Genomic DNA, 26,434 nt, shown 5'->3' with positions numbered 1-26,434 from the left:
TTAAAAAACCAAACTCTTGGAAACAGAGACTATTCTTTGAGAAATGAATACACTTTTCTTTTCTTTTTTAAAGACACAGTCTTGCTCTGTCACCCAGGCCCAAGAGCAGTGGCAAGATCTTGGCTCACTGCAGCCTCAAACTCCCAGGCTTAGGCAATCCTCCCATCTCAGCCTCTCCAGTAGATGGGACCATAGGCATGGACACCCGGCTAGTTTTTGTATTTTTTTGTAGAGACAGGGTCTCGTCATGTTGCCCAGGCTGGTCTTGAACTCCTGGACTCAAGTGATTCGCCCGCCTTAGCCTCCCAAAGTGCTGGGATTACAGGCATGAGCCACTGTGCCTGGCTGAGAGATGAAAAAACTGAGAATGAGGAGGTGGATGTAAAATGCTCAAGATCACACTTTTAAGTGTCTGAGTCACAATCTGAACCCAGGTAGTCTGGCTCCCGAGTTGGGCCCCTAACTGCTGGGCCTCACGGCCTCTCCCAGGCCGGAAAGGTCGCAGCTTACCTTGGAGTAGTCGGAGCCGTGCTTCTCTTTCACCCCGTTCCGACACAGCGTGTAGTTATAAAAGCGGGAGTTTTTAAGAAGTCCGACCCACTCCTTCCAGCCGGGCGGCACGTAGGAGCCGTTGTATTCATTAAGATACTTCCCGAAGAAAGCTGTGGAGAAAGATGGATCAGGAGGCCACGTGAGAAAGTGCCTGACGATGTTTATTAAACCATTGTATAGAGTATGCACACCTGCTCTGCCATGGAGCCCTCTGGCACACGGAGCCAATGGATCCCTTCTCCAATGTTATTACATGCATTGAATACAAGATATAGGGTTACAGAGAAAATCAATTGTTTGGAAATACGGTTATCAAAACACCAAAAGCATTTGCTATACGGTGTGTCTTTGAGTTTTATTTCAGACGGAGTCTTGCTCTATTGCCCAGGCTGGAGTGCAATGACACGATCTTGGCTCACTGCAACCTCTGCCTCCTGGGTTCAAGCAATTCTCCCGTCTCAGCCTCCCGAGGAGCTGGGATTACAGGTGTCTGCCACCACGCCTGGCTAATTTTTTGTATTTTTAGTAGAGACAGGGTTTCACCATGTTGGCTAGGCTAGTCTCGAACTCCTGACCTCAGGTGATCTGCCTGCCTTGGCTTCCCAAAGTGTTGGGATTACAGGCATGAGCCACCATACCTGGCCTACTATGTCTTTTAAAACCTTGTAGACAGCGATCATTTCAAAACAGTTACGAGTGAAAATATTTGATTTTGTGATATCTGCAACAACTGCAACGGGGTATTAAAATACTGGTGATTTCTACAGATGACAAAGCTACAGATTCTGCCAGCATACTGTGGTTTATGGCCTATGCTCATATTGGAAGCAAATGCTAAGTTTCAGCTGTAGGTTAGTGAAAATGAGACTGTAATTATTTTTCCCCATTGAAGTTTGTGGATCCCTTGGATTCTGTCTACTACACAGCAACCAGAATGGCTAACATTAAAAAAATGGGCAACACTAAGTATGGGTGGGGATGTGGGACAACTTGAGCCCTCACATACTGGGTGGCTGCCCCAACCGGTCCAGCCACGGTGGGGAACTCTTTGGCCATGTCTGCTAAATTTGAACGCATTGATAACTTCTACCCAGCAATTTAAATCTTGGGTATTTACCCAATAGAAAAGTATTCGTACATTCACCTAAAGTAAGGTGTAAGACATGACAGCACATTTGTAATAGTAAATAAGTAGAAACAAATGAAATGTTTATCAACAAAAGGATGGGTAAAGAAATTGTTGCGTATTTAGAGAATGGAAGGTTGCATTGAAACCTGAATGAAAGACCTAGTGCTACATTCAAGAACAGGGATGCATCTCAGCAACCTAAGAATGTTAAGAGAAATAAACCAGATACAAAAGAATACATGCCATATGACCTCATCTATGAGAACAGGCCAAACTAACCTATGGTGTTAGAATAAAAACAGTGGGTATCCTGGAGACGGGGGGACGGTGGGTGGGAGCAGCAAGGGGTGTTTAATGAATGGTCTTGTTCTGTGTCTTGCTGGAGCAGGTGGTTCAGTTGGTGACACCTCACTGGCCTGGACATTTGGGAGCCGTGCACTTTTCCACATGCATGCGTTACATCAACAACAAAGCTTAAAGAAAATCATCCTAATTCATCGGGAAGGGGATGTGCCTTAAAACTCTCTGTGATGAGGAGACAGACAAGTCCTCTTCATGGTCTTCTTCTGTTTTTATTTTGCATGTACATTTTTTTTTTCTTTGAGACACGTCTCACTCTGCCACCCGGGCTGGAGTGTAGTGGCACCATCACGGCTCACTGCAGCCTCAACCTCCCAGGCTCAAGTGATCCTCCCGCCTCATCATCCCGAGTAGCTGGGACGACAGGCACATGCCACCATGCCTGGCTTATTTTTGTAGTTTTTGTAGAGAACGGGTTTCACCATGCTGCACAGGCTGTTCCTGAACTCCTGAGCTCAAGCGATCTGCCTGCCTCAGCCTCCCAAAGTGCTGAGATTACAGGCGTGAGCCATGGTGCCTGGTTTGCATGTACAATAACTGCCGACTAGAGACAGCAATCCTATTCTAGTCCTCTCTTTCTAGATGAGGACACCGCGGTTCTGAAATTTCTGACGAGTATTGTTGAGAGCACAGAACACGAGCGTTCCAGGCAGTTGTAGGGATGTAAGGAGAGCTTGCTAACAGAAGCTCGGCGCTGGGCCTTGTGCATGTGAGTACTCAGCTAAGAACTCAGGATGAAAAGAGAAAGGCCGGGGAGGTGAACCCCCAGAGGAAGGACAGTGGGTGGGATGGGGCTCTGGTGCCCCTAGAGGAGAGGACAACCCATCCACCAGTGTCCCTGGAGAAAGTACAGAGCCACCTGGCCCTGGGAGAGCTGCGATGGAGCTGGCTCCCTCTGCAGGGGTTTTCCTGGTGACCTGGGAGATGGCTGACGCTTTCGGGGAGTGGGAAGACCCCTTAGGAACCCAAGCAGCGGGATTCTGGAACTCCCAAAATACAAGGCAAAGGGGAGCACTTCATTAAATAACTCGCCCACCATGCAGGGCTGGGAGGTGACCACTCCAGAGGGAGGAGCTGATGAAACACCTCCTAGAAGGATGTGGGTACACAGGAGAGGTGAAAATAGGAAGGGAGGATCCCCCAGCAGCCTCAGGGGTAAGGTCCAGGATGGAACCTCCCTTTCTGTGGGAGGGTGGAGCAAAAATAAACGGGAAGAACCTGGCGTTCTGCAGAGGAGGAGGCGGGGAACCGGCTGCAGTCTCTGAGTCATATCCAGTTTTCAGAGTGAAATGTAATTAGGTGGTGGGTGCCTAATTAAACAGCGACTGGGCGTCCCTGGCTAGGTGTCAGGGAGTCACTGATGGAGTGGGAAGCAGCATGAGAGTCCTGGGCAAGCTAAAGGCCTGTGCTTCTCTTTCTCTGGCACCTGGAATGTTGGAGATGCCTCAATGCATCCAGCTCCTCAAAGCAGTGGCTCTTGGCCAGAAGGTGGGTAATCTCTGTCCCCAGGAGACACTTGGCAATGTCTGGAGACATTTTTGATTTCATCACAACTTGGTGTGCTATTGATATCTGGTGGGTGGAGGCCAGGGATGCTGCTCAATATTCGCCGACGCACAAGGCAGCCTCCACGCTACGAAGACTGAGCCAGGACAAAATGTCAGCAGCCCCAAATCCAATAACCCTTTTTTTTTTTTTTTTGGAGAGAGGGTCTCTGTTTTCCAGGCTGGAATGCAATGGCGTGATCTTGCCTCACTGCAACCTTCACCTCCTGGGTCCAAGGGATTCTCTTGCCTCAGCCTCCTGAATAGCTGGGACTATAAGCGTGTGCCATGATGCCCGGCTAATTTTTGTATTTTGAGTAGAGACGAGGTTTCACCATGTTGGCCAGGCTGGTCTCGAACTCCTGACCTCAAGTGATCCACCTGCCTCGGCCTCCCCAAGTTCTGGGACTACAGGCATGAGCCACCGTGCATGGCTGAGAAACCCTCTCTTATTTAAATAAACCTGTCTAGGGTCCAACCCTCTAGCATCTTACCCTTCAGGTCTTTAGAGGCATATTGTGAGCCAGGAAGGCCCCTGGAGACCAAGTGTAGGTCAGGAAACCAGATTTCCTAAACCTAGTGACCTTGACCCCCACCTCTGACGCTGCCCTCCATGTGGGGAGCTCCACTCCTGTAACACTCCTGGCCTCTCTCCATGCTCCCCTGTACCTCCTCCGAGGGGGACAATATACAGCAGAGGTCACCAAACCTTTTCTGTAAAAGCCAGATAGTCAATATTTTAGGCTTTGTGGGCCAGAGGGTCAAAGGGTCTCTGTGACAACTACTAAACCCTGCTATTGTTAAAAAGAAAAAAAAAAAAAGTCACAGACAAGACATAAACAAGTGGGCGGGGCTATGTTCCAATAAAGCTTCATTTACCACAACAAATGGAGGGCCTGGTTAGGTCCACTGGCTGTGGTTTGCTGACCCCCAGCATGTGTCTGGTGGGTTTGAAGGGCCAAAGTGGGCATGGGTAGCCCAATCCTTCCCGTGCTTTTCCTCTGGGGACTGAACTGCCCCCAGGGAGTGCTAGTTTTCAGGAGGCTTGTCCTGTCCGCGTGGGGAGGAGAGGTGTGGACCAGCATGAGTGAAAAGTCCGTCACACTCGGAGTTTAGTCAGGAAGCCCAAACGCCCTCAGAAGGAAGCCATGCCCTCAAACCTAGCCTTCACCAGATTCATCGGAGTGCAGTGTTGACTGGCATCTGCTGACTCCTGGGTTTGATTTCTTAATCGGCTCAGGACCTCAACAAGGAAGAGGGTAAAATAAGCCCCCTCATAAATTGGTATTCCCATTTTTCTAAGAAAAAAATGAGCTTTATTATTGTTATTACTATTATTTTTTTGAGATGGAGTCTTCCTCTTGTACCCAGTCGGGAGGACACTGGTGTGATCTCAGCTCACTGCAACCTCCACTTCCCAGGTTCTAGTAATTCTCGTGCCTCAGCCTCCTGAAGAGCTGGGATTACAGGCGTGACCATCACGCCCAGCTAATTTTTGTATTTTTAGTAGACACAGGTTTTTGCCATGTTGGCCAAGCTGGTCTTTAACTCCTGACCTCTGGTGATCCGCCTGCCTTGGCCTCCCAAAGCGCTGGGATCACAGGTGTGAGCCACCCCGCCTGGCAGAGTTTTATTATTTTTCACTCTTCTTTTTTCTCCATTTCCCCTATGCCCCACTTTGCCCTTTAGAAATGCAATTATAACCTTTTACCTCCCCTACACCAGACAGTCTCTTCAGGCCAAGTTCATCTAATCACCCGCTTAGAGGCTCCGGAGCGGAACTCTTACTCACCAGGAGGTTGCCTCGAGAGACAATGGTCCATCTACAACCCAAAGTATGCCTGCTGTGAAACTCCCTCCCAGGTGCAGAGCTTCTGGCTACCCTTAGAACCTAGTTCCACCCACAAAGGCACCAGTGGCTGTCAGCTGACTTCCCGGTGGATGAAGTACTTGAGTGAGATATGCGGACCCCCCAGCACCCACTTCCTCCCCTGTGTGCCATTCATGCCAGGCTCCCTTTTAAAAGCACCTCCTTTTTGCTCCTAAAAGCAAAGCAGTACTCTTAAGGCAGGAAGACTGTACTTCTTCCCTTAAGCTAGCTTTGGAATAAAAAATCACTTTCCTTATACCAGATCTCGCTCTTACTACCAGCGTTTTGGTTACACCCCCCGTACAGAGCCCCGACACTTTCTACTCAGAGCAAACAATACTGGCAGTGATGTAAGAGATTCCTTTTGAAACAACTGCAGTCCAGGGTGAAACAATCTGGAGTAAAATGTTAATAAAATCAGTGTAACTGGGCATGGTAAACATCATGATGGTGGCACTTGAAATTGCTGAATTTGAGGTCTCACTGCCCTAGGGAAGGTATGCATGCCTATATCCATTCGGCAAGTATTGATTAAACACCTATGGTATGCAGGGAGCTGTCCCAGGCACTGGAATCACAGGAGTGAACAAGACCACTAGGATCCCTTCTGCCCTCGTGCGGCTGATGTTCTAGTGGGGAACAGTGACAAATGCGATGAAGAAAATAAGGGAGAATGACAGGACAGAGTGGCCCCACACGGTGCTGTGAGAGGCCCCGCTGGGCTGAAGAACATGAGTCAGAGGGGAAAGGAGGAAAACTGCTCCAGGCAGAGGGAACTGGCAGGTGCAAAGGCCCTGAGGCCAGTACAAGCGCGGGGGCATCGTGAAACCCAAGGGGACAGTGAGGGAGGGAGGAAATGGCATCGCAGGGAAGAGGGGACAGATCCCATAGGGTCCTGGAGACTGTCTTGAGGAGTGGCAGGGTCCACACCTCTCCTGGAATATTGCATGCCGGATTTTGCCTTTTGTGCATTTTCCTGGAAACAGGTCCACAGCTTTTGACACATTCTGAAAGGAGCCCAGACCACAAGTCATTTAAGAAGCACAGATTTTCACCCCCTCAGTTTGCAGAAAAGTGAACCGAAAGTCAGAGAAAAAAGCTTCACTGAACTCCCCACTGGGGAACTGGGTTTCCCGCTACACTCCCACATCTTCCAAGTCCCCACCCACTGAAGCCACTGGTTCTTGAAGACTTGGGCCAAGGTCTTTCTGATGAATGCTAGAGTTCAGCTTCTTGGCTTGGCTGCTGGGATAAGAATTTCTTCGTGGGGAGTGGGTGCGGGTCCTCCTCCTGCCCATTCTTTTCAGTGCCACAGATGTCAGCATGTCCCAAGCTGTTTCCTGTGCTAGAATCTCCCCTTTCACGTCTCTTTCCTTTCTCCAACCCCCAACCCTTAAAAGCCCCAAAAGGGTGTATTATTCAGTCTCCACTAGGCTCTAGAAAACAGAGCTTCAGTCAGAGGCTTTTAGTGCCAAATTAGATTTTGCTCTCATTTGATTAGATTTCCCCAAGGCATTTTAAAAAATGGTTATTCCGGCACCAGTGAAGGTGGGAGAAGCAAATTAGCATGGGCCCTGGGGCTCCCGGGCTGGGAGATACAGCCAAGAGAATGAGCTGGAATTAAAACCAAGATTAAAAGCCCAGCCCAAATTGTGGCAGGTGGCTGGTGCCGGGAAGCTCGGATTCGCTGAGCTTTCGAGGCGGGGCAGCACAAGAGGAGGGGCAAGCTGGGGGCTGGCGTGGGGGTGGGACAATGTGGCAGGCAGATTAAGCGGAATTAATGGCAGGCCAGGAAAGGCCACTGACAATGAGCTGGCTGGTGTCTGCCCCTGGGTACCAGGGCTGGCATCTGCTAAAAGGCCAGAGCACTTACTGCCTCCTGTGTGCCCGGCACTAGGTGGAGGCTTCACCCGCCTGGCTCTGTCATCCTTTGGGCACTGGCACTTCCTTATTTAAGTCACACAGGCTGAGCTTGACTGTTGACTCCAGGAACGTGTGCAAATCCTTGACTGAGCCATCAGTACTGCACTCCCCTGGTGGTCATGGGTAAACTGGTTAGTCGAGGCAAAGGCATGTGACCGAAGCTGGGCCAACTGCAGCGAGTCAGCCCTGGGATTTTTAGGGAGCTACTAGAAAAGAGAAGGTTTTCTTCCTCAGGGCTTGGAAATGGTGGGATCCATAACTGAAGATGCTGGCAGCCATCTTGCCACCAAAAGGGAAGAGTCTGTGTGTGTGTGAGCAATATGGAAAAAAGTGGAGGTGGGAAAGATACAGAGAGAGAGAGATACAGAGATACAAGAGATAGAGAGATGCTGGTTTGAGGCCCTGGGGATCCACTCTTACCCGAAACCACTTTTTTTTTTTTTTTTTTTTTTTGAGACAGAGTCTCACTCTGTCTCCCAGGCTGGAGTGCAGTGGTGTGATCTCGGCTCACTGCAACCTCTGCCTCCTGAGTTCAAGCGATTCTTCTACCTCAGCCTCTCAAGTAGCTGGGATTACAGGTGCCCGCCACCACACCCAGCTAATTTTTGTATTTTTAGTAGAGAAGGCGTTTCGCCATGTTGGCCAGGGTAGTCTTGAATTCCTGACCTCAGGTGATCAGTCCACCTCGGCCTCCCAAAGTGCTGGGATTACAGGCGTGAGCCACCGTGTCTGGCCTGAAACCATTTCTAATGCTAGCATTTTCAGTTTATCAGTGTCTTTCAATTAGGGAGAACACTGGGCAATGGAGACATTTTTGGTTATCGCAGTTTGGTGCTGAAGGGCTGCTACTGGCATTCAGTGGGCAGAGGCCAGGGATGCTGGTAGAAATCCTATAATGCATAAGACAGCATCCATCATAAAGAAATATCTCACTCAAAATATCACTAGTGCTGAAGTTGAGAAACCCTGAGTTATGCAAATCCATAAACCCCATCACTGCACTTTTGTGTTGTTTTATTTGCTTAATTTAGTTTGAGTTCTTTCACCTGCAATTAAAAGGCCCACGATGCTTAGTGTTGCACAGGGTTTGGAAACCACATCTGGTCTGCTGCCTTTTATAAATAAAGCTTTATTGGAACACAGCCACTCTATTTGTTTACACATCATAATGGCTGGATCCACACTACAATGGCACAGTTGAGTTGTTGCAACAGAGGTGGCAGAGGTGGGGGTACAAGTCTAAAATAATTACTATGTGGCTCTTTGCAGAAAGGGTCTGCCAACCCCTGGTGTACAGCAAAATTCCCCATGTGCAATAAAGGATCCCTTTGGAATTTCAAATAGGATAGTGGTAACCTGGAAGAAGTGATGACAGCTAAGCAGAGGTAGATTCTAAACTGGGTAGGATAGCGCATGGGGCTCTGTGGTGCAAAGGAAAAGCAACAATGACACAACGATGAGGATGGTAATGAGGAAGACAATGACGACAAGAACAGCAGCCAATGACAGGCTGAGTTGGGAGGATCACTCGCTCTGCATGGTTCCAATAAGCACAAACTTTAGCTTCCACAGTTCAGTCCAATAACACCAGTCCCCTGCAACACGGGTTAAACTTAAGTTACTACTGTAGATTAACTGTGAGGAACAGCATAAAGGACAAATGCCATTGCTCACCCTTCAGTGCACAGGTTGCTGTGTATGACCGATGCACATTGTGATCAATGGCCCAGCATGTGGCTCCTCACAAAGCCTATTACAGGTGTTTGGTTGCTGTGCATCTGTGATTCAGTTCGTGCACAGACAGCAAAATGTGTAGCGGTGTGACCTCCTTGTCACTCAGTAACACATCTACAAGGCAGTTTACAAAAGTGGATCGTGAGGGAGAGAACTGGCCAACAGAGATGAAAGTGCAGCAAAGAAATGAAAAGATGCTGAAACGGAAACTTTAAAGTAAATTGGAATTGTAAAAGAAATGGAAGCAGACCGTGGGAATGTTGACAGTGTCACTGTTTGACAGACTCTATACACAGACAGAAGAGCTTAGCTGAAGGCAGACTTATGCGACATAAATGAAGAAGAAGTTGTGATGAAAAGGATGATGTTCCTAAGGAAACGCTGCTGACAAAAAAAGAAAACCCTTTACATTAAAGGAGTTCCTGGAGATATTTTACAACATGGAAAGCCCTATGTCACTAGGCAAGTCTTTTAACCTCTTAATACCTCCGTTTCTCCAGCTGTCAAATAGAGTTAATAATAGTATCTACCTCAGAGGGTTGCTATGAGAACTAATATATGTATAGACGACATTTTGGTCAATGACAGACCATATATACAATGGTGGTCCCATAACATTATAATACTTTTTTTTTTTTTTTTTTTGAGCCACGATCTTGCTCTGTTGCTCAGGCTGGAGTGCAGTGGTGTTATCATGGCTCACTGCAACCTCAAACTCCTAGGCTTAAGTGATCCTCCCAACTCAGCCTACTGAGTAGCTCCAGATGCACATCACCACCCCTGGCTAATGTTTTTTATTTTTTTTTAGATGGAGTCTCACTCTGTCGCCCAAGCTGGAGCGCAGTGGTGCAATCTCAGCTCACTGCAACCTCCGCCACCTGGGTTCAAGCAATTCTCCTGCTTCAGCCTCCCAAGTAGCTGGGACTACAGGTGTCCACCACCACGCCTAGCTATTTTTTTTATTTTTAGTACAGACAAGGTTTCACTGTGTTGGCCAGGCTGGTCTTGAACTCCTGACCTCAGGTGATCTGCCCGCCTCAGCCTCCCAAAGTGCTAGGATTACAGGCATGAGCCACCGCGCCCAGCCTAATGTTTTAATTTTTAGTAGAGACAGGTGTCACTATGTTGCCCAGGCTGGTCTGGAACTCCTGGGCTCAAGTGATCCTCCCACCTTGGCCTCCCAAAGTGCTGGGAATACACGCATGAGCCACCATACCCACCATATTTTTACTGTACTCTATTAATGCATTCACGTATGTTTAGATACACAAATACTTCCCATTGTGTTACCATCGCCTACAGGATTCAGTAGGGTCACATGCTGTAGAGGTCTGTAAGTCTAGGAGTAATAGGTCACACCACAGAGCCTAGGTGTGTAGCAGGCTACGCCATTCAGGCGTAAATGCACTCCATGATGCTCACACAAAGACAGAATCACCTAACGACACATTTCTTAGCATGTATCCCCATTGTTCTGTGACACACGGCTGTACGTTGCTTGGAACCGGCACACAGCAAGTGCCTACTAAGGTTTATATTTTCATTATCCACCAACGGGCCTGTCCTCTGTTATAGCCAACTTCTTGCTGTTAACATCTGGCTTAATGGAGTCCTTCTGCCCCCCTGGAGGGGATCACTAGCTCCCCCAATCCTTCCTGCACCCTGTTTCATGGCCCAGCAGGTTGGCCACTTCCCCTGCAGGCAGCTCTGCGGTGGAGGCTCCACGCGGCTGCTTCCCCATTTGTCTGAGTTAAGTGCTCCTGGGGAATGATTCGGAGCCTGATGGGAGGAGGAGACCCTTCTGTTTTCTCTTCCAGCCCCAAATCTAACTGAAATTGCCTTGTAATAATCGCGTTTGTGGTCTGTGAAAGCTGTGTCTCGTGGCGACCAGGGACTGAGATTAGCTGGTGGTAAACCCGGCACAGGGGCACACAAGGCATCATTGGGGATACTAAGCAAGCCAAGGGCAATGGGTGAGAAAGAGGGCTCCTGCAACCAGAAACCACTGGGAACCTTGGCCACCTCTCCCTGCTGCAGACATGTCCCCGCCATGCCGGGCCGGCGTAGGAACAAGGTGTTCCTCCCAGCATTAGTTCTCCCTTTTCCTAGTAACACAGGTGGTGATGTGGCAGAGCGGCCAAAGTGTCTCTGCAGTCAGACTGTCTGGGTTTGAATCCTGGATCTGCCACCTCCTAGCTGTGGGACCACAAAGGACTTCGTCCCCTGTGGTTGTTGGCAATGAGTGAGACGACAGTGCACCCCCACCCACTGCTGTGCACGTGGATGAGCTGACAGGCATGCAAAGGGTGAAACAGGACCTGATCTGTCCTAGGGGCCTCCCAAGAGGCAGCCAGCAAGACAGACGGCACGCACTGCTTTCGGAGGACTTTCTCTCCCCCACGACGGGCCATCTGGCTGGAAATATCAACAGGGCTTTTTTAAGGACATCAGCAACTTTCGGTACATGTTCATCCCACACCATCTCCACCCACACCCTACATTAAAGGTAATTGACAAACAACTCTCTAAGAGTCCAAATGTTCCAGAGCTGACTCGCTGAATCATGCGACACCATTTCATTAAATATTTATTCACTTTGATTTGGCAATTTGTCCTCATATTTTGGAACCAGCACACACATACATCTACGCACATGCATAAATATACAACACATACATATACACACATGCATGAATACATATACACAAGCACAAATACACCACATACACACACGTGCATGAACACACAACACATACACAATGCGTGACTATGACATATAAAAATACACATATACATGAATATATGGCACACATATACGCACATGCATAGATATACAAGATTCATATATACACAATGCATGAATATACATGTACATACATACACAATGCATGAAAATACAATAAAAGCACATATACACACATACACGAATACATAACATATACATATACACAAGGTATAAAATCCCCAAAAAGACAGAAATGCATCTTGCTTCTTCACCTGCTTCCTTCTCACAGCCAACTTCCAACTGGACTTCTGCCTCCGCAGCCTTCCCAGAGTCCCGACTTCCCCAAATGGCCAGAGGACCCTTCTGAGCCCAAGAGCCATCAGGCCATCTCCCTTCAGGGACGCGCTGCTGGGCTCACTCTGTTCCGACTTCTCCAGGCCTCATGCTCCCTATGAGCCAAGCTCTCTACCCCGCTGGGCAATAGCACCTGCTCCTCCCTCTCACACGGGCTGCCTCCTCTTCACAGTGGCGCCTCAGGTCAGATGAGAAGTTGTCTGTGACCACCCATCCCTCTATACTCACCGGGCTGTTTATTTCCTCCACAGCAGTCTGCACTCTGAAATTATCCTATAGATGCATTTGTTTCTTGTTTATCCTCATCTCCCCAACTAGGGTGTGGGGTCCATAAGACAGGAGCCGTGCCTGGCCACTGTAGCCCCAGCCCAGTACCTGGCCCAGAGTGTGCATACGGTGAGCAGCGGCCGACAGGAGGGCTGGTAGGTGGACCTGATTGAGGTACACAGGACGTGCAAGGTAGGGCAGCGCCCTCTTGCAAGCCTCACACCCCTCGCCCAGGAGCGCAGAAGAGGTGGCAACTGCATGTCTTACTGAAAGGGATTCTAGGCCAGGCGTGGTGGCTCACGCCTGTAATCCCAGCACTTTGGGAGGCCAAGATGGGCAGATTGCTTGAGCTCAGGAGTCTGAGGCCAGCCTGGGCAACATGGAGAAGCCCAGTCTCTACCAAAACCAAAAAACCAAAAAGTTAGCCAGGTGTGGTGGTGCACGCCTGTAGTTCTAGCTACTTGGGAGGCTGGGGTGGGAAAATCACCTGAGCCCACGAAGTGAGGCAGAGGCTGCAATGAACCAAGATCCTGCCACTGCACTCCAGCTTGGGTAACAGAGCGAGACCCTGTCTTGGGGGGGCAGGGGAGGGGAAAGAAAAAGAAAAAGAAAGGAAGGAGTTTCTATTATAGTGTCTGCAGGACAGTGCTGCATGCTGAAAAAAAACGGGTCAACGGAGCAGGTAGGGCTGCCAACTGCACATGTCTGTGTGCAGAATACACTGAACCAGGGGTGATTTTGCCTTGCAGGGGACATTGGGCAGTGTCTGGAGACATTTTTCACTGCTATGACCTGGGGGTGGGGGTGGGGGAATGTGCTACAGGCATCAGCGGGCAGAGGCCAGGGATGCTGCTGACCATCTTCCAACGCATGGGACAGCCCTCCTCCCCCAGTAAAGAATGATCCGGCCCCAAAGTGTCACCAGTGCCAAGGTTGTGAAACTGTGTAAAGTGCACAGTTTAAAAAGTTGTCCAAACGTGCCAGTAACGACAGGGGTGCAGTGTGGCTTTCAAGAGCTTGGTTTACAGAGTCAGAGGACTCTGACTCCTTGGGCAAATGAGTGCTCCTGTCTGAGCCTCAGTGAATTCTTATAAAATGGGAGCAGCAGCAAACGAGATTGTGCAGTAAGAACTCTGAAAAAGGGCCAGGCGCAGTGGCTGGCGCCTGTAATTCCAGCACTTTGGGAGGCCGAGGTAGGAGGCTCGCTTGAGCCCAGGAGTTCAGGTCTGCAGTGAGCCATGATCGTGCCACTGCACTCCAGCCTGGGCAACAGAGTGAGATTCTGTCTCTGAAAACAAAACAAAACAAAAACCAACAAAAAAACCAATAATAAATAAATAATAAAAATACAAAAAGAAAAACAAATCCAAAAAAGGAACTGTGAGTTCCCAAAATCCAGCCTGCTTTCCTTTTTCAGGGAGGGGGATGAAAACTTGGGCCTCTGGAGAAATAAAAATGGTTGTTAGAAACCAGATGTGACACCGTTTTGGAAAATGGCAAGGCCCCTCCGAGACTCCAGTAATGAGCTTGGGGAGGAGTGTTCATGCCGCACAGCGAAGTCGGCTGAGCATGACACACATCTATTAGCAGAGATGGGCCGGAGCGTGGAGCTGAGCCAATGACAATAAACAGTGTTTGCCAAAGCAATTCAGAAAGGTCGGTGAAAAATGAAGCAGAACCCTGTGGAAAGTCCATCCTTCCCGAAACAGACCCGTGCTATTTCACATGCACAGAGCCTGCGGAAACAAAACGGGCTCTTTGCCCTTCGTGGCATCATCTAAATTCCGGCTGTCCGCGTGCCTCTCACGCACGTTTGGCCATTTTTATGTATCATTTGGACCGTTGCATACTTAGTAATTTCCTTCAAATCACTTCATTTGGTGTCAAACCAGCACTTCACACCGGCCTCTTGATTTTCACCCTGTGATCCATACATCCGTCAATGCCAGTGGGTCAAGGCTATGCACCACGGGGGGGGACTTCAGCTCCTCTGTCCTCCCTCACATACGTCCCAGCAGCTTCACCCTCAGGACACATCCAGGTCTGACCACTTCCCATCCTCCACCTGTCACCATCTTGGTCCAAGCCACCTCTGCCTCTGCCTGGATCTTGCTGGAACCTCCTCCCTGGTCCTCCTGCCTCCTCCCTCCACCTTCAGCCCATCTTCCACAGCAGCCAGAAGGATCCTATTAAATCGCAAATTTGTTCAAGCCCCCAACTCTTACAAAGCCCTTCAACGGCTCCACATCCACCTAAACTAAAATCCAAAATCCACGCCATGCCCTACAAAGTCCTACAACTGTCTCCTGTCCCGCTCCCTGACTGCATCTGCCCCCACTTTCCCCCTGGCCTCCTGTTCCATGGTCTCCCTCTATCCTACCAGCACCCCAATCTCAAAGCTCATTCTTGTCCCAGGGCCTTTGCCTCTGCTGTTCCCTGGAAGAATCACCTTCCTCGGATACCTGCATGGGCTGCTTCCTCACCTTTCCCAGCTATTTGCTCAAAGCTTTTTATTTTTATTTTTTTTCCAATACAGGGTCTCACTCTGTCACCCAGGCTGGAGTGCAGTGGTAAGGTCATGACTCACTGCTCCCTCAACCTCTCTAGGCTCAAGCTATCTTCCCACCTCAGCCTTCCAAGTAGCTGGGACCACAGGCACAAGCCACTATGCCCAGCTAATTTTTGTATTTTTTTCTTTTTGAGAGACAGAGTTTCATTATGTTGCCAGGCTGGTCTCAATTCCTGGGCTCAAATGATCTGCCCACCTTGGCCTCTCTCAGTTCTGGGATTACAGGTGTGAGCCACCATGTCCAGCCTCAAATGTTAACTTACTGGGGTTCAATCCTAACCCTCCTATTAAAATGGCATCTCCCCACACTGCCCAGGCTCTCCCCTTTCCCCTGACATTGCTTCTCCACATATTTATTCACCGGTCACATTTATCTGTCTTCTAGTTTTAATCACGTGCTTCTCCCACCAGAGTACCAGCCCCATGAGGGCAGGGGCTGCTGCGTCCCTTGTCCCCTGTGTCCCCACATCTAGAACAGGGCTTGGTCAGCAATGATAACTCAACGAACGTTTGTGGAATAAATGGGTAAATCACTGAACCAACGAACACCCTGTAATGGGAGGCCTGTGGGACGCATGGCTGAGTGAGGGAATGTCGACTTTTTAAATTTTTTTTTTGAGACAGAGTCCCACTCTGTCACCCAGGCTGAAGCGCAATGGCACAATCTCGGCTCACTGCAACCTCCACCTCCCAGGTTCCAGTGATTCTCTTGCCTCGGCCTCTGACTGGCTGGGATTACAGGTGTTCGCCACCACGCCTGGCTAATTTTTGTATTGTTAGTAGAGACAGGGTTTCACTATGTTGGCCAGGCCAGTCTTGAACTCCTGACCTCAAGTGATCCACCCGCCTCAGCCTCCCAAAGTGCTGGGATTATAGGCGTGAGCCACTGTGCCTGGCTGGGAACGTAGATTTCTTTTTTTATCATCCAGTACACACCCTCTGCGAGTGGAGGAGTGGGTAGAATCGTTAAATTGTTATCTTCCTATTTGATTGTATGGTGTTTGGTTGACTGAACCTGGATCTATTTGGCCCACATGGGACATGACTCCCATTTGTGGGTGTGCGTTATAAAACCAAAAAAGCACTCAAGGTCAGTGTAAGGCAACAGCAGTGCTTTTCAATATGGTCAAAATTTATTAGGGAACCCAGAGTCTTGTTTATGTTGGTTATATCTAGTGACAGTTATTATATTAGAGATGAAAACTGAGAAATTTAAAACATATTCGTTCACTCATTTAAATAATAAACTCACTACTTGTTAGCATACATTTAAAAAATGATAAATAGAGTCTGGGTGTGGTGGCTCATGCGGTCAGGAGTTCAGGACCAGTCTGGCCAACATGGTGAAACCCCGTCTCTACTAAAAATACAAAAATTAGCTGGGTGTGGTGGTGGGCGCCTGTAATCCCAGCTATTTGGGAGGCTGAGGCAGGAGAATTGATTGAACCCAGGAGGTGGAGGTTGCAGTGAGCTGAGATCGCACCACTGCACTCCAGCCTGGGTGACAGAGCACAGCAAGACTCCATCCTGAAAAAAAAAAAAGATAAATAACTTTATTTTTCCCAAAATACAATTAATGAGAAGAGTTGCACTGTTTTACATTTTTGCCAATCTCTTCAATGTCTTGTTTACTGGAAGGCAGCAGGATTCTTATATCTGTTTTGGCATTCAGTCTGCTGAGATATGTTATTTTGGTTAACACGAAAAATCCAGCCTCACACAGATATGCAGACGGAGGCCAGGGACAGTGGCTTACATCTGTAATCCCAGCATTTTGGGAGGCCAAGGCAGGAGGATTGCTTGAAGGCGTTCGAGACCAGCCTGGGTGACAAACTGAGACTTCATCTCTACAAAAACTAAAAAAAAAAAATATGTAGCCAGTTGTGGTGGTGTGTGCCTGTATTCCCAGCTACTCGAGAGGCTGAGGTGGCAGGATCACTTGAACCCAGGAGTTCGAGGCTGCAATGAGCTGTGATTGTGCCGCAGCACTTCAGCCTGGGTGACAAGCGAGACCTGATTTCTAAAAAATAAAATAACATGGATATGCAGATGGAAAAGGGAAGGGTATTTTAATCCTTTTTAGATAACTAGATATGCTATGAACCTGCTAGAAAACTCCACTGGCTACTAGAAGGAAAATGTGGGTAAAAAGGTAAATAGTGTCCTAGTATTACATGAAAATAGTTTTGAATCTAGAGATCCTGGACCACGCTTTGAGAGCCACTGGTTTAGACGATGATCTACAACATCCCAGTGAGGTAGATCCTTTTTTGGTCCCTATTTTACAGATGGAGAAACTGAGGCACAGAGAGGCAAAGTCCTCTCTTCACCCAACATCCCACAACTGCCAAGTGTCAGAGCTGAGATGAGGCTCAACCCCAGGTTGTCTGTCTCCACCTGGCTTTTGGTGATGACCTTGTTCAGCCTCTCAGCAGGACTCCAGTGACCACAGACGAGAGTACTTCCCATCCATGGGGATGTGGAGGGGCAGGGAACCCTCCAGGGAAGAGGGAACAGCAGAGGGACTGCCCTATGGCTAAAGGTGGGGACACACACAAATGGGACTCAGCCTCCGAGAGCTCCTCCTCTCTGATGTGGCTCAGACTATCCCCGAAGAGCTTTCTGCCAGAATTCTAGGCAAAGGGAGTTTCCACACTGAGGTTACCTTCCCATGCTGCATCCTCCCAGAATTCATCCAGCCGTGGGTTTTTGAGGGCGGGTCATTCCCAGGACCTGAGCACTTTGCCTTTCTTGAAGCATAGGTGGGGGACACAGGTAGGAGCCACAGTCATTATCCAGATCACTTTTTCCAGAAGTGTAGGGTTTCAGAGGTAATTTTTTTTGAGATGGAGTCTCACTGTGTCGTCAGGCTGGAGTTCAGTGGTGCGATCTCGGCTCACTGCAACCTCCACCTCCCGGGTTCAAGCGATTCTCCTGCCTCAGCCTCTTGAGTAGCTGGGATTACAGGCACGCGCCGCCACCACGCCCAGCTAAGTTTTTGTATTTTTAGTAGAGATGGGATTTCACCTAGTTGGTTAGGATGGTCTTGTTCTCCTGACCTTGTGATCCACCCGCCTCGGCCTCCCAAAGTGCTAAGATTACAGGCGTGAGCCACCTGGCCTGGCCTCAGAGATGATTTTTATCCTCTGAGGCAGGCAGGGCTGAGGGTTGTGCATGGGCTCTGGAGCCAACAGCCTGGGTTTAAGTTCAGCTACCTCTGCCTTCCAGCTCAGTTTTCTCAACTGCAAAATGGGGATAATAATAATATCCCTACATGACAAAGTTGTTGGGAAAGATTCAATGAGAAAATATGTCAACTGCCTCTAAATGGTTATTGTTTTTATTATAATATTATTGATCATGATGTTATATATTCATTCATTCAATCAGTAAACATTAAAGGAGGACTCCTATGTGGCTGGGATGGTTCTAGGCAGTGGGGATACCAGTGAACAAAACAGAAAAAAATCAAAGCAGCACCAACCCAGCACTTTCCTGGAGCTTCTGTCCTAGAGTTCAGGCCAGTCCGAGGCAGGGAACTGGAATGTCGGAGACTCTCACAGTCATTCAGGAGACAGACTGTAATGACTGGACTCACGGTAGGCGAAGGGCTTGGGTGGTTGGTTCCAGGCTATTTTTGAAGGTGGAACCAATGGGATTTGCTGATGTAGCACGGGAAAGAAGTAAGGAGGGTCAAGGATAACTCACGGTTTTTGGTCTGAGCAACAAGGAGGACAGATGTGCCCTTATTTAGGAAAGGGACACTGGGAGGGGCAGAGTTGGGGAAGGGGGTTGATAAAGAAATCAGACACATTAACCTTGAGACTCAGGTTAGACATGCAGGTGGAAACAGACCAGGTTCACGGGAAAGGTCTGGGCTGGAATTAGAAACTGAGGAGCTGTAAGCATTTAGATGGCATTTAATGCCGTGGAATCGAATCAGATCACCTGAGGAAGAGGTTCTTAATGTGTTGTCTCAAGATATAATTTCCTGAAATTGAATGGGAAAAGTACGTATTTGTTTTTTTCCATCCACCTGTAACTAGCATCCCCTTCAATTATGAATGATGGTCCCTGGGACTCCATCACCAATGGGAATCACGGATATTTTCCTATCACCTTGCAGTCAACATGGACTTCCTGAAATATCATTTGAGTCAGCACTACTTCGAAATCATAGAAGTTACCAGACTTATCAATTGTCCATTAAATAACTGTTTCATCGTGCCATTTTATGTGTAAAGAAGCATACATATCACAGTTTGTAAAATATTTTGATAACTGTTTTGATATAATTGGCTTCCTTTGTAATTCTCTGTATTTTCTGTGAACTGGAGGGGTACAGCAGGTGGTGCGTGACTTCTGGGAACTCCCCTCCAGGAAGGGAAGTGGCCTTCTCTTATAGTTTCTGTGCCCTGCTGGCTGGATGCGGACAGGATGGGATGCTGGCTTTAGATAAGGACGATCGCACAGGATGATGGAACGCCGTCCCATCATCACCCATCAGGAGGCTGGGAGCCAACACCATGTCTGCCACATCATCTCTAAGCTGTTTATGCCCAAACTGTCAAATGGGAGAGAAATAAGCACCTGTCATCTCTAAACCACTGTTAATTAGGGACGGAAGTACCCTCAACTCTACCTATATTCTAATAAGTCCTGAGGGTACCTGTGACACAAATCCCGTGGGCTAGCCCCACTTAGGAGGGCTCAGCAAACTATTTCTGCAAAGGGCCAGACTGTAAGAGTTTTCAGCTATGCAGCCATAAGGTCTCCACTGCAACGATTCAATTCTGCCACCATAGAGCCAAAGCAGCTACAGACAGTACCTACACTAATGGGTGTGGCTGTCTTCCAAAAAACTTTATTTATAAAACCTGGCAGCAGACTCCTATAGGCCACAGTTTACTGACCCCCACCATGCAGGAATGTTACCAGTAATGGCAATGTCATCATCATCATCATCATCATTTCAAATTTTATTTTTCGAGACAGAGTCTTGCTCTGTTGCCCAGGCTGAAGTGCAGTGGCGCAATCTCACTGCCAGCTCCACCTCCCGGGTTCATGACATTCTCCTGCCTCAGCCTCCCGAGTAGCTGGGACTACGGGCGCCCACCACCATGCCTGGCTAATTTTATTTTTGTATTTTTTAGTAGTAGAGATGGGGTTTCACTGTGTTAGCCAGGATGGTCTTGATCTCCTGACCTCGTGATTATATATATATATATATATTTTTTTTTTTTTTTGAGACAGGGTCTCACTTTGTCACCCAGGCTGGAGTGCAGTGGTGCGATCTTGGCTCACTGCAACCACTGCCTCCCGGTTCAAGTGATTCTCCTATCTTAGCCTCCTGAGTAGCTGGGAGTACAGGTGCACGCCACTACGCCCGGCCAATTTTTTTGTATTTTTAGTGGAGACAGGATATCACCATGTTGGCCAGGCTGGTCTTGAACTCCTGGCCTCAAGTGATCCACCCACCTTTGCCTCCCAAAGTGCTGGGATTACAGGCCACTGTGCCCGGCCTATCATCATCTTTTTTTTTAAAGAGAAGTTTGGAATCTGGATATTTTTGGTGAAATTTCCAGATTTTAAAAAGCATCTTGTAACTCTGATAGAAATTTGGGGTTGAAGTGTAGACTCAGGTTGCCAGCTGCCATTTTGCAAGATCCATATTTGGCCCCCAGGGTTGCAAAATAGAAGCTGAGCTGGTTTAGGCTGAGTTTTGATCCTAACCCTGACACCAGTAGAAGAGTCCTCCACTGGGCCACTTTCACCATCTGTCATTTGGCTTCTTGGGGCTCCTGGTCTGGGCAGCAGAGAACAATCCTATTAACCTAGCAGGGGAGCTCGAGGCTCCTAAGGAACAGTGATAAATGAAAAGGAAGCCCTTTTGCAAACTCTAGAACAGCATAAATATTAGATGTGAAATGCCACAGGACTGAAGTCTTTGTTTTTTTGGCAGACAAATTGGCTGAGGAGGCAGGGCTGAGAAGAAACACATTAAATAAACCCAGAGCTCCAAAGCTCTCAGGGCTGGGGTATTTCTGATACTCTGTAACTGGATCCTTTTAACTTTGTGCTGCTTTGCAAGGTTACAGCCTGAGTTGAGTTCTTCTGCTTTTGAAAAAAAGAACACTAAATGCAAATCACTGCACGAAGTGATAAATCAATGCTGTAAAAGTTCTGGATGCCAGAGATGGGATCTTGCTGAACTGAAAGCTGTGTGAAAACAAATGAGGAAGGTGGGGTCATGATTCCGTACGAAGGAGGCATCTTATGTTGGAAACAGAGCAAGCTGGGGGCTGGGAGAAACGCTTTCCTCCCACTTGTCCTTTAAGGAGAAGCTTTTTTTTTTTTTTGAGACAGAATTTCACTCGTTACCCAGGCTGCAGCGCAGTGGCATGATCTTGGCTCACTGCAACCTCTGCCTCCTCGGTTCAAGCAATTCTCCTGCCTCAGCCTCCTCAGTACCTGGGATTACAGGCATGTGCCACCACGCCTGGCCAATTTTGTATTTTTTTAGTAGAGACGGGGTTTCACCATGTTGGTCAGGCTGGTCTCGAACTCCTGACCTCAAGTGATCCGCCCGCCTCGGCCTCCCAAAGTGCGGGATTGCCGGTGTGAGCTACCGTGCCCAGCCTGCATGTGGGTTTCTATAGTGGATATCTGTTTTATTTTTCCACCCAGAATCCATTCTCTTATCTTTTCATAATTGTGCCTTCAGTTACCAAAAAGAGGGAGGGAACCAACCTTTTCCGTTTCTCAGCCTTACATGTTCTGATGAGGCCCTTTCTAGCTCTGACTCCTGGACCAGGCCCATGATGTTGGCCTGGCCAATCAGTGTGTCTCCTTTTGCCTGGCTGCTGTGATTGGGTGAAAGAGACATAGGACCCTAGATGAGCCAATGAGAGCTTTCCCTGGAACTTTTGCTGGTGCCCTTGGAAAGAGGCCTGTCTTTCAGCTGGGGTCACCATACTGGGGAGATGGACCTGTGGGGGCAATTTTGCCATCACAAAGAGGGAACCTTCCTAATAAAGCCAACCCAAATGACAGAAAACCCAAGAAGCAGAAAGACAGGGTTCTGACAGCGTTTGTGCACTGGGACCTGGGAGTTTGCCTGAACTAATTTCAATTATGTTTCTTCATGCTGGATAAATGAGATAGTAATTTAAATTCCATTTTGTTTTCATTTTCTTGCTTACTTCAAGCCTAGGGCCCAAAAGTTCTCCATTTGTTCAATGTTTTTTTCTTTTGAGTTGAGGTTTCACTTGCCCAGGTTGTAGTGCAGTGGCACAATCATGGCTCACTGCAGGCCTTAACAGCCTGGGCTTTTAAGTGATCCTCCCATCTCAGCCTCTCAAGGAGCTGGGACCACAGGTGTGCACCACTATGCCTGGCCAGTTTTTAAAATTATTTGTAGACACAGGGTCTCTCTATGTTGCCCAGGCTGGTCTTGAACTCCTGGGCTCAAGTGATCCTCCCGCCATAGCCTCCTGAAGTGCTGGGATTACAGGTGTGAGCCACCATGCCTGGCCTTGTTCAAATCTTTACTGAGTACCCAATACCTGCCTCGTGCTATTTCTGGATGGGCAGCAAACAAAACATGTAAAAAATAAGTTCACTGGCCGGGTGTGGTGGCTCACGCCTGTAATCCCAGCACTTTGGGAAGCCGAGGCAGGCAGATCATTTGCGGTCAGGAGTTCGAGACCAACCCGGCCAATATGGTGAAACCCCGTCTCTACTAAAAATACAAAAATTGGCCGGGTACGGTAGCTCATGCCTGTAATCCCAGCACTCTGGGAGGCCAAGGCAGGTGGATCACTTGAGGTCAGGAGTTCGAGACCAGCCTGGCCAACATGGTGAAACCCCATCTCTACCAAAAATATAAAAATTAACTGGGTGTGGTGGCACACACCTGTAATGCCAGCTACTCGGGAGGCTGAGGCAGGAGAATCACTTGAACCTGGGAGGTTGAGGCTGCAGTGAGCTGAGATCATGGCATAGCACTCCAGGTTGGGCGACAGAGTGAGACTCTGTCTCAAAAAAAAAAAACAAAAAAACCCAAAAGCAAAAAATGAAATTAGCTGAGTGTAGTGGCGGGTGCCTGTAGTCCCAGCTACTTGGGAGGCAGAGGCAGGGGAATTGCTTGAACCTGGGAGGTGGAGGTTGCAGTCAGCCAAGATCATGCCACTGTACTGCAGCCTGGGTGACAGAGTGAGACTCCATCTCAAAAAAAAAAAAAAAAAAAAAGTTCACAAACACGTAAGATAATTTCAAGGGCGTGAGAAATCCTAAGAAGAACATAAAGCCGGGTGTCATGATCAAGAACGATGGGGGTGAGGAGTACTAACCGACACAGGAAGGGTAGGAAAGAAGAGAGAATGGGTGGAGGAAGTTCTCCACGGTGTGTGAACAATGCTCTAGACCCGGGATCCCCAACCCCTGGGCTGCAGACAGATAGACAGGTAGTGGTTTGTGGCCTATTAGGAACTGGGCTGCATAGCAGAAGGTGAGTGGCAGGTGAGTGAGCGAACTTCATCTGTATTTACAGCCGCTTCCCATTCGCATTTGCCTGAACTCTGCCTCCCATCAGATCAGCAGCAGATTCTCATAGGAGCGTGAACCCTGTTGTGAACTGTGCATGCAGGGGATCTAGGTTGTGAGCTCCTTATGACAATCTAATGCCTGATGATCTGTCACTGTCTCCCATTGCCCTCGGGTGAGACCATCTGGTCGCAGGGAAACAAGCTCGGGCTCCCACTGATTCTACATTATGGTGAGGTGTATAATTATTTCATTACATATTACAATGTAATAATAATAGAAATAAAGTGCACAATAAATGTAATGCACTTGAATCATCCCAAAACATCCCTCGCCCCCAGTCCGTGGAAAAACTGTCTTCCATGCAACTGGTTGCATGTACCAAAAAGGTTGTGGGCTGGTGCTCCAGACAGAGGTAACTGCATGTACAAAGGGCCTGGGGCAGGAATGACCTTGGAAGTTCTGAGGAACAAAGAGGGTAGGCAGCCTGAGTGCTGTCACCAAGGAAGGGACAGGTAGGAGATGTGGACACAGAGGTGAGCAGGCCCAGGCCAAGCAAGGTCTTGGCAGCCCTGACGAGGAGATGCCAGTTTACCCAAAGAGCAGTGGGCAGCCATGGGAGGTTTTCAGCCGGAAGCGATGGGTTAGGTTTACATTTTTTAAAAGTGTCCTCTGGCTGTGGGTGGGGATAAGGAATGGCCAGCTGCTGGGGACAAACAGGGACAAGCAGATCACCAGGGCGAGAGGCGAAAGCTGCTTCTGTCTTGCTGCTCCATGCATTCCTGTCTTCCACCTGCCTGTTTTTAGCAAGGCTGTAGCTATTGAAGACTGGGCTGCAGAGGACACCAAGGTCCTGCTGACTGGTTGTAGCAGGGCCAGGCGGAGCTCTGGGTGTCAGTGGCATGGAGGGCAGACTGCCTGTGCCTAATTAAATGCTGGCCCTAGCCATCCGCTCCCTAGAAGGGTCTTGCAGCTCCCGCAAATGAGGACGAGGCCCATTCATTCCCTGGAAACTCAATTAGCTGGGCATGGAGGGCTCCATCTCTAGTGACAGGTTTTATTGCCTGCTGAGTCACCACCAGGACAAGCTGTATCTTAAATATCTGTCTTGTGCCTTTTAAAGTGTGGTTTTGTTCAGAGAGATGGGCTAGAGGGGGGCAGAAAATCCACAACAGACCTTCAGAACAAGGCCTGTCACTCAACGGATATTTAATTATCGCCTTGGAGGAATCTGACACTACCTGGATCCTTCAAAGAGCTGTTCTCAGCGCCATTAGACTGACCTCCCATTTCTATGACAAATATTTTGTAGAGCAACCTTGTTTTCTTGAAAGGAAATTTATAGGCAACAAAAGCTACCTACGCATGTCATTTCCAGAAAATCAATATAATGCTCTAACTGCAATCTACAAGAAAAATAAAAGGAAAGCAATTTATAATGAAGATAAATTTCAATATAAAATTTCCCCAGCACATCCATCAAGAAGATACAACAGAGTAGTCGGGCAGACGCCTGCACCTAGACACAGATTCACTGGGAATGTGACAGTTACAAGGGCAGCTGGGTGGGCGGGTGACATTTGCCATTCAAATCCTTTGGGGTAGCACTGCCATCGGGGATGGGACTTTCGGAAATAAGGAATGACTCTTGGGAAAGTTTTGCACTCAAGTATAATATTGACTCCATTTTCTTGTTCCATACATTCCTGGGAATATGCAAAAACCCTGCAGTATTTACATATAAAATAGACGTAGGTTCAAGGCTCAGACGACAATAAACATAAAACAATCTACCCATATGAGTGATGTGGTAGGAAACTCAGAAGCTATGTGGAATACAATGCAGTGTGGGGGCCACGTGGGCTCTGCTGTGCAGAGCAGGACATCAAAGTCCTTCCTAGTCCCCGCCCCCAGGAAGCCAGCAAAGTCAAATCCTTCACCATCACCGGCAATGCTGTCACAGAGTTTAGCCCCTAGGGGGCGGTGTGCTCCCTTGAGAACCACTAGCTTAGAAAGAAGTTTGCAAGCTGGTGGATTGCGGACCAATCCATCCCTCAGGTGTGTTTGCTGTGGGCCTGCCTGTTTTCAGTTGCTCATTCTTAAAAAGTAGAGTGAATAGTAGTCCACAGTTGAAATCTGGGCACCCCCTCTCCACCCAGCCTGCCTCTCTGCTTTGGGCTACCTGCCCAGCCCTCTATGCATTTGGAGCCCCCAGGCTAGAACAGGTTCACACAGGGATGGCAGAGGAAGCTCCACTCCCAGCCTCCGTGTAGGAGCTCAGTTTCCCTTCATTTGCTCAAATCCCCTGTGACACAGATGGGTTCCCAAAGGACTCGCTGTGTGGGCTGGCACGACCTGTGGGCCCAGGATGGATGGTACCTGCTGCTAGGAGAACAGGAACCTGTCCTGAGACCCTGACCCAAGATCCGGGAAGGTTTGGGAAGACAGATCAAGGTACTGGGAGCATGAGGGGAAATGAATGCAGGGATGACAAGGAAGACATTGGATTACTGATGAGGAATCATGGAAAGCACTCACCTAAAGTTTGATAGCCACCACCCCCTGCATTTTTATTGCCCCTCCTCAAAGCTTTGTGTCACTCCCTACTCCCAAAAGATTTCGTTTGATTAGGCTCTATTCTTCTTTTTTAAAGACAAGGTCTTACTCTGTTGCCCAGGCTGGAGTACAGTGGTATGATTATGGCTTCCTGCAGCCTCAAACTCCTAGGCTCAAGTGATCTTCCTGCCTCAGCCTCCCAAGTAGCTGGGACTACAAGCATGGACCACCATGTCCAGCTAATTTTTTTTTTTTTCAAATTTTTTGTAAAGATAGGGGTCTTACTATGTTGCCCAGGTTGGTCTCA

General features: G+C 48.4%; 1 protein-coding gene across 3 annotated transcripts in view; it reads right to left on the bottom strand.

The window, feature by feature from the left end:
• SULF2 (sulfatase 2) overlaps positions 1-26,434 on the bottom strand; it is a 131,365-nt gene that overhangs the window by 46,558 nt on the left and 58,373 nt on the right. For all 3 annotated transcript variants that reach the window (XM_025398292.1, XM_025398290.1, XM_025398291.1), the window contains exon 4: positions 511-662. In XM_025398292.1, coding sequence (XP_025254077.1) covers positions 511-662 — 152 coding nt within the window. The remainder of the gene's footprint in view (positions 1-510; positions 663-26,434) is intronic.

Source organism: Theropithecus gelada, chromosome 10 (genome assembly GCF_003255815.1).
Source record: "Theropithecus gelada isolate Dixy chromosome 10, Tgel_1.0, whole genome shotgun sequence".
NCBI lineage: Eukaryota > Metazoa > Chordata > Mammalia > Primates > Cercopithecidae > Theropithecus > Theropithecus gelada.
The sequence above is the reverse complement of the archived record's forward strand: the minus strand, read 5'-3'. Positions and strand labels throughout refer to the sequence as shown.